Here is an 8,764-nt window from a genome sequence, read left to right as displayed (position 1 = left end):
TAATATAGACTGTCGGCGTGGCGGGAAACCTCCCGTGCGTTGTTCTGGCGGTAGAATTTCATGCGCGGCATGCGGGAGAGTTTCCGGCCCAGCGTCGTCGGTGAAAATATCTCACGTGACGCCCTAGCGTTACTGATAGGTGGCTCCAACGCCCAAAATTTCCTGCGTCGTGAGACGCTGGCGCGCCTGATCCGCGTGTTAGGCGAAGGGGCCGGCATGTTGTTGCCGGCACTTTTTTTAGGCTCGGGAAAAACGGTTTGTTGATTTAGAAAAAATGCATCAAACTCTCGCATTTACTTTTATATTTATTTGTTGATAGCCAACTGTGTATATATATATTTTTTGATTATGCATAATTCACTTTATTTAACATGTCAAGTACATTGTGTAGTCGCACCAGGTGTTTTTCACTTTTTGATTATGCATCAATGTGTAGTCGCACCAGGTGTTTTTTTTGTCAAATTTATAATCGATGTAACATTTGTAAAAAATCCAAAATATAGATTATTTACTCGGTGATTCTAAAAGTGAAAAATAACTCGTTTGATATTTATCCAATGTGGCAAAAAATGCTCTATGCTACACTGAAACGGTGCTTCCTGCTAGACATGGCCTGGCCGAATCAAGTGAAGCATGTCTTACAACTGCAGTGGTACGAACACAACGAGCGCAGAAAAATAAAAAGGCACCACTGTATCGGTCAACGGTGATAACTCAATAGTAGGGTAGGCATAATTGATGATAACCCCCTCCTTGTTCGCAATTCATTGCTCCAAAGCCCCTTTTGCGTCTGCACGTCTAACCCACAGTTATTACTGATTAATCCGCTATTAAGTTATCAGTCTGTTCACATTCCAACGAGGGTATACAATTCGGCAGTGATGTGTTCTCACTCATCGTCACCGCCTTGATCTTGTATAAATAGAACCCCAAACCAAGTGGACAGGTATCAAAACCATCAATTCAACCATTTTCTTCTCCCATCCTTATGGTGCCCGACACAAGTGACACAGTATATTCGTTCGAGCATCTCTCAATGGAATTCAAGGTCACCGTAACTACAAGGGCTGCAACAATGGAGAAGTGGATCTACCGCGTATCCGAAGATTTCCTTTGCGACGCCAGCGCAAAGATCGTTGGTCTTGATTGCGAGTTCACTGACAAAGTGAAAGGAATCAAGCAGAAACTTCTTCCAGAGGATAAACGGCAACATGCAGCAGTTTTACAGCTATGTGTTGCCAATGACATCATTCTTTTTCAGGTATCACAAATGACACCATACAAGTTTTTTACCAACTGTTCCGAATTATATACGTCGTTGACCTTTAGTTTGAATTTTCGTAGATATTTCAGGCAACAAAGGTTCCATGTTTGTTAAAGAAATTCTTGAGCTTGGAGAAGATCTGATTCTTTGGTGCAGCAATTGATATGGATCGCAGGATGCTGATGCCTTACGGATTAAACATCAAGTGTGCGTTCGACTTGCAGAAGATGATCAATATTCATAAATTAGATCCTGGTGTTAAGAATAAAAGAATACCATCACTCTATGACCTGTCAAATGCTGTGTTGGGGACAAATTTGGAAAAGAAAGGTGATTCTTGCAAGAAAATAAGAGAGGAAGGATGGGCAAGACCCGAATTAAGCTTTGATCAGGTCAAATATGCAGCCTTGGATGCACGGCTAAGCTTTGAAATTCCTAGAAAAAAATGGGCAATCAAGGGATACGATATTACTGGATATATGTACAATGTATGACTGATACTGTTATCATTCATATGATTGACTGATACTGTTATCATTCATATGATTGACTGTAATGTATGACTTAAGTACACCGGCTTTTATTTGTTCACATTTAATTTTTGATTTCGGCGTACAAAATTTAATGGTCGAAGTACAGATGTTTTTATTTGTTTTTGTTCAAATTGTAGCTTCTATTTCTGTGAGTATATGTGATCACAAAATTTTAGTAGACGATACAGCAGTGGTATGGATATGATTACGGTGGAAACACGAATAGGGATTTCTCTTCTTTTTTTCGCAAATTTTCGTTTCTACGGGTAGGAACTAAGATCAGTACATTTATAGTTTTACTTTGCTTTTATTCTGGGATACAGTGCTCGTGCTGTGATTATTACGGTCTGAAAGTATTGTCTTTCACTGGGACGGTACAGGTGCAAGCTGCATCGAGTATAGTTGTGAAGAGAGTACGAGTACAGATTTGGCAGCAATAGGAGTACATGAATGCATCTGTTTGTTTTTTTAGCATTATTTTTGTTCACTTGGCGCACTGGTACAGCGAGACTTTTTTTTTAAAGATTACAGTGGTGAAGGGTGCGTGAGTACAGCTACGGCACCAAGAGGATTACAGGAGTGTTTCTCCATGTGTTCTGCAGGATTTGCGTTATTTGGGAAGGTACAGGTGCCAGTAATCTTCGAGTATGGGTGTGAAGGTTGCACGAGTTCATCTTTGACACCGAATGGAATACATGAGTGTTTTTCTAGGTTTTCAGAAATGTTTAGGTTTTCTGTGAAGGATTAGGAGCCAAAGCGGCTTGAGTACAGTTGTGGAGGTTGCACGAGTTCAGTTTCACGTAGAGTGAAATACATAATGTTTCTTCACGTTTTATGCATGTTTTGGTTTCCCTGGAAAGATACAGGTGCCACAATTTGTCTAGAAGAGCGCTGAAGGTTGCACGAGTTCAGCTTTGACAGGAAGTGGAGTGCAGGAGTGTTTCCCCATGATTTCTGCAAGTTTTTGGTTATTTGGGAATGTACAGGTGCCACAATGGGTCGAGTACAGTTCTAAAGGTTGCACGAGTTCAGCAATGGCACCAAGTTGAGTACAAGAGTGCTTCTCCATGTTTTCTGCAAATTTTGGGTTCTCTGCGAAGTTACAGGTGCCAAAATGGGTCGAGTACAGATGTGAAGGTTGCACGAGTTCAACTTTGATAACAAGTTGATTACAAGTGTGTTGCTCCATGTTTTGAGCAAGTTTTTGGTTATGCGTGGGAAGGTACAGGCGCCACAATGGTTCGAGTACAGTTGTCAAGACTGAACGAGGTCAGATTTGACACCAAGTCGAGTGCATGAGTGTTTCTGCAAGGTTTCTGCAATATTTGGGTTCTTTGTGAAGATACAGGTGCCACAAGTTGCCGAGAGAAGTTGTGAAGGTTGCACGAGTTCAGGTTTTACAGGAACTTGAGTACGGGACTGTTTTTCTTCATGTTTTCTGCAAGATTTGCTTTCTCTTTGAATATACAGGTGTCACAATGTCTCGAGAACAGTTGTGAGGGTTTTAAGAATTCATCTTTTGACACCAAAAAGGATAACAGGACTGTTTCTCTATGTTTTTCATCATGTTTTTTTTGTTCACTCTGAAGTGATAGGTGTGAGCTGTATCAAGTACATTGGTGATTGTTTCGCGAGTACACCCTCTGTACTAATAGGAGTACGTGATTTTTTCTGTATGTTTTGTGTTCTCTAGGAAAATACAGGTGCATGGGACGAATACAGTCGTGAAGTTTGCATGAATACAGGTTTAGCACCAAAAGGAGAACATGAATGTTTATATATGATTTCTGCAAGTTTTGTTTTCTTTGGGAAGGGACAGGTGCTAGAAGGGTCGAGTACAGTTGTCAACGATGCACGAGTACATATTAGTCATCAACAGGAGTACATAGTGTTTATTCATGTTTTCTGAAGTTTTCGGTGCTCTGTGATACATAAGTACTTGATATAAAAGTACATACTGCAAAGATATTCACTAGTACGCGACTCATCAAGAACACCAGATAAAAGGGCAAGTTCAATACAAGTAGTTGCTTGTAAAATGAATAAAAAAAAACTGGATTATAGTGTATAGAAAGTTCTACACGATATAGGTATACATTACACGATGAAGGTCCAACACAAGTACTAAGATCTAAGACCATCACAATGTATTCAAGTTTTTGCAACCAAAATAGCATCAAAAGGTATTCGAGGAAATGAACCGACACATACGATTCATGTGTAGTGCTCCACCATTCACCATAGGGGATATGCTTCAAAATATAGTAGGCAACAATGAATAACAAGTTATTAATAAATATATGAGAGATTTAATTGTTTTACGAAAAAAAAACAGTATTGAACATATAAACATTCTTACTATGATTTCTCCACTCATAAAATGAGCATGAAGGTTTTAATGATAGGATTTCTTCTGGCAATTTGGCCTTGTTGTGCACGGTGAATATTAAGATATACAGATACTCAGCTTTAATGTTGTCTATAAAGGGCTGCAATGGATGAAGACAATAGTAGTTACTGCATATATTATAATTAATGTATCTTACTAACAATGTGTAGTTCAATAACACTTACATGATCATTTAGAATTGGCTGATATCCTTCATTTTTACCCAATTTAACATTTCCATCGTATAGGTACGCACCCATCGTGACAAGAAATGCGCACTGATTTACTCCTTGGTGTGGGCATCTGATATATATTGGCTTGTTTGCAAGGGAAACTCATCTTTTTGGTTGATTACTTGCATTGTATGCGTCTAAACCATATACTGTTTTCAGCAGAAGTTCCATCCTTGCCATCTGTAGTAATCAGGAAATAAATGATTCCAAACTAATGATCCGCAACAACATATATTATTATTTTGTAAGCATGGAAAATTATTTTATACTTACTATGATATCGCATTCCGTATGGTATGTGCTCCTTGTATACAGTGGACTACATCCCTTTGTGTCAGCATAGTTTCTAGAGTCCAATATTTCGAACTCTTTTTTGTATTTGTTCATCACATACAAAGTATAGTGATAACTTTTGAAGTACGGCATCAATATCTGTTTGGAGATTGGACATATAGGAGCAAGATGAAAAATGTAGTTCTGTATGTTGTAATTGTATTGCACCTTTAGAAGTAGGGAGCTTACAAGTTTTGCGTCAAGAAGGCTCTTTTCTTTGTCAACATATGTAGGGAAAGTGTCCAGTGCAGTTTGCAGATCGAAATCTTTTGTGTAGTTAAATGTTTGATCCCTTTTTTGGGAGGCATCTTCTATTTGTTCTTGTGTCTGATTCCAAATACCCACCTGGAGAACATGCTGCATCATTCGTTGCAAACATATATTATATCAGTAGTTAGTGTACAATATAATCACTGTTATACTGCAACATATATTGTTGACTACAATGCATACCATTATAAATCCTGGGCTTAACAACACTCGTTCTCCTGTAGCGTACAAATCGGAGGTACTCCTCATCTCGTCAATGATGTAGTCCAATGTAGTACCATCCAGTAACTGACCACTACTAAATTGTCTTCCAATGTCAGCCCCATCGTTTGGTACATTGAAGTCAGGAATAGCACTGTGCATAATTGGTGCATTGAATACCTCAGTCCTGCAAGGAAATCCAAAAGGTTAAAATTAACAAGTTGAAGATATGAACATTATGCAGTGCATGGTAAAGTACTTACGATGCAAATTTGTTTGATGTCACTAGGAGGTTGTACAGTCTTTTTGCTTTGCATTGGTGTTTGAACTTCTTTGGTCTATAATGTGCCACAGGCTCGCGGTGATCTCTTGCAGTATGTTTTGGTCTCTTTGTTGGCGTGGCTTGAGATGGAGAATCAAGTTTCCTCTTCTTTTTGTCTAAGTTATCAATATGCTCAACATTTGCATAATCAGACTCAATCCTTCGCGTGAGTCTGAAAACTTTGTGACCCGGTGGTGCTAGAGTACATATCATCATCTGAACCTTTTGCAATCACTGGAACCTGGGTTTTTTCAATCGACAGACAATCCTCATACATTACAGATATAGGAATAGCATGTACTAAGTGGTATTTTGTAGTCAGCACACCTTGCATGTCTACTGAATAAACAACAGGCACTCCTATTTCAGATATAGGAATTTGTTCTTCACATTGTTTCCTGTTTATATCTGCAGTCAGACCTGATTCACCCTTGATTACAGAAATGGAGACACATGCGGCATCCTTATACAGTTCAAGCATTTCTTCAACGTCAATCATGCTGTTGATGAGTGCCATCCCTTCTATGCCTGCACCCTCTTGTTTTACATAGTACATGCTGTAACCTTGGCCATATCCCCGTATCTCTAACATTGCTAGCATATTGGTATAGGTAATGTAAGATTTGCCTAGTTTCCTCTCCAAATTATCTTTTCCATCTAGGTGAAACCTAACTTCCCACACTTCATCCTCCAGGCTACGAAAAAACCACAGGAAAATCAAATCGAAATTCTGTATATTGCCAAACCCTAGATTTTCCTGTGTTGCGGTGCCGCAAAAAATTATAGAGGAGGGAAGCAAGCTTACTCGACGCCGCCGAGTGATGAGGTCCACCGATGGCTATCAGCCGGGCGCTCCTTCCAAACTTTCGCCAATGGTGACGCAGCCGCCGGGAACAGCGACACGTCGCCCTCGACTGTGTTTGAGTTGTCGAAGGACTCCGAGACGTTATCGCCATATTTGCCGCAATGCCCGCCGCGTCTTCCACCATCTAACCCATCGCCGTAGTCGCTGGGAGTCGACATTGAGGAGGAACGGTGCGTCGTGGACTGGTCGGTTCTTGGGGCAAATCTGTGGTTTTCTCCATGGTATAGTGTACTGTTGCTGGGAGTATGTAGTACAGTTGTGGTACATACACGCGTACAGATGCGGCACGAACATGAGTACAGCATGATGATGAGAGTTCAACCAAGCTGCGTGTCTACCCGGTGGCACGTGGCAGGAAGCGATGTTACGATACTGCGGTTGCCATGGTGCCGCTGTCAGGGTACGCGTTGGCACTTGGCAGTACCCGGTGGCATGTCGGAGACACGTTGCTAGGATATGCTATTGTGCCGTTGGATCTGCCTCGAGATTGGAATGGTAAAGTCTCAAATCTCTGAACTTAAATCATTAATGTGTGTGGCCAAGTGTTCTCATTTATTTCACAGGTGTAAGCGTTGCGCGGGAGCACGTGTCTCAACACCCACTCCCTCTCTGTTCTGGATAAGACCCGGGACCCTCTTCCCCCTGTTCAAACTGTAGTGTGGGAGACATTTTGCAAGGTAAACAAGTTCGCCTGGTGGGGGTGGAGGAGGAAGATATTTGCTTCGGTGGTTCGTCGCCGGGAGGATTCTTCGTGGCCAGAGACCTCGGAGACCCTCATTCCTCGCTTCCAGGGTCCTCGGAGACCCTCATTACTCTACCGGTGGCATTTTTTCTCCTAGTAAAAAATTCATTAACCTTCAACTGCTTCAATAGACATATCCGACCATTGATTTTGATTTTTTCGTTCACCTAATATTGATGTTTTGTTCATATTTTTTCGCTGTCGTTTTTCATTGGTAGTTTGTTGACATATGGATGTTGATATATCTGGTACGATAGGTTGCTGCAGTTGAGAGATCTGGTACGACAACCTCATCTGAAACTCAGAAATAGTAGATGCTGCTGTTTGTGCACATGGTTGTATTTTTTAGTATGATGCATGCTCCTGATGTGTAGACATATATGTTTTGGAAACATGTTCAGTACAGATCTGTCTATTATTGGTATAAAATATGCTAGCTTTGTGTACCATTTTTGTCATTGTGTTGTTTTCTGTACTTGTGTTTTGATGCATTTATGGTATTTGGGTGGCTGTATGCATTTAGTTTGTTTTTTCTTTTCTGACTCTGCTTTGCAAGTAAAATGCACTATGCATGCACTGATAAACTTAAAGTTTATTGTTTGGTTTTTACGGTATAAATGAAAAATAAATGTGATTTGATATAGTCTAATGAGTTTATCATCGAATGCATGTAACACATGTGAATATTTGTTTGGACAGAAATCACATTATGTCACGTGAGGAGACTAGGAGGCCCGTTGTTTCACGTTTTGTTTTGGAGTACCTCGGGCTGGAACCTGGTGCAGTGAATGATGTGATGCTTGTGTGTGTTCATTTCTGTTTTCGAACTGAGAGTTTGTTCAACGCAATACACTCAGTGCAGTCACTTTTCACTGCTCCAATAAGATACATGATCAACACATCCAACAATTCTAAACTGCTTGTTAGATGCAGTAATCCAGTTGATACGTACTTGTTGGGTTCCGATCGAATCATGTTCAAGCATGATGATAAGTTGATCATATGTATTAAGGTTCAAACACTTAGTTTGATGTCACCAAGTGAAGATAGCTTTTTCTACGGCAATGTGCAACAGTTCCTTGCTGTACACGAAGGGATGGATATACTGAATTATCCGAGGGGATTTGGTACGCCACCTGAAGATGCGGAGCTGCTTCAGAACCCAACACTGTCTGCTACAACAATGTGGATCCTTGGTGTGGAGGAAGGGCCTGCTGATTGTTTGCTCAGGGTGGAGTTGAAGTATTTTGCTGGCCCTAAGGATTTTGTTTATGCATTGCGTGTTGCAAACTTGCCAGATGTGAAGTGGGTTGTTGATGAGGAAGGCTCGCTGTACTTGAAGTTCTCCAATCGTTACGCATTTGATTACACTTCCATAAATCACTTCTTCATATGTTCTCGCTTGATGTTGAAGTTTTACAAAGTTGATACTGTAAGGAAGAAACACCCTGCTTTTGATGGATCGTTCAAGCCAATTTATAGCAGGCAGAACATCAATGACACCTGGGCTGTTGTTGATTCAGCATAAATTTATATGTATAAGTACTTGCAATGTCAGATTAACGAGGGATCAAGTGTTTGCTGAAGGACAAGTTGAAGATATCTATTGGTT

At 40.5% G+C, this 8,764-nt stretch overlaps 1 protein-coding gene across 1 annotated transcript; it reads left to right on the top strand.

The window, feature by feature from the left end:
• Positions 1-1,036: 1,036 nt before the first annotated feature.
• LOC127318309 (uncharacterized) lies at positions 1,037-2,134 on the top strand. Its single transcript, XM_051348779.1, has 3 exons — positions 1,037-1,261; positions 1,489-1,594; positions 2,121-2,134. Exons 1-3 carry the CDS (start codon positions 1,037-1,039, stop codon positions 2,132-2,134), a joined length of 345 nt encoding a protein of 114 aa, XP_051204739.1.
• The last annotated feature ends 6,630 nt before the right edge of the window (positions 2,135-8,764 follow it).

The sequence above is a fragment of the Lolium perenne genome, chromosome 6 (assembly GCF_019359855.2).
Source record: "Lolium perenne isolate Kyuss_39 chromosome 6, Kyuss_2.0, whole genome shotgun sequence".
Lineage (NCBI taxonomy): Eukaryota > Viridiplantae > Streptophyta > Magnoliopsida > Poales > Poaceae > Lolium > Lolium perenne.
This window is presented reverse-complemented; position numbering and strand designations above follow the sequence as displayed.

What these genes read in the sequence shown, in the direction of transcription:
- LOC127318309 (XM_051348779.1), top strand. Translation starts at nt 1,037, where the DNA reads ATGGAATTCAAGGTCACCGTAACTACAAGGGCTGCAACAATGGAGAAG. An exon ending in ATGACATCATTCTTTTTCAG is followed by an intron (nt 1,262 to 1,488) that starts GTATCACAAATG and finishes TTCGACTTGCAG; the next exon opens with AAGATGATCAATATTCATAA.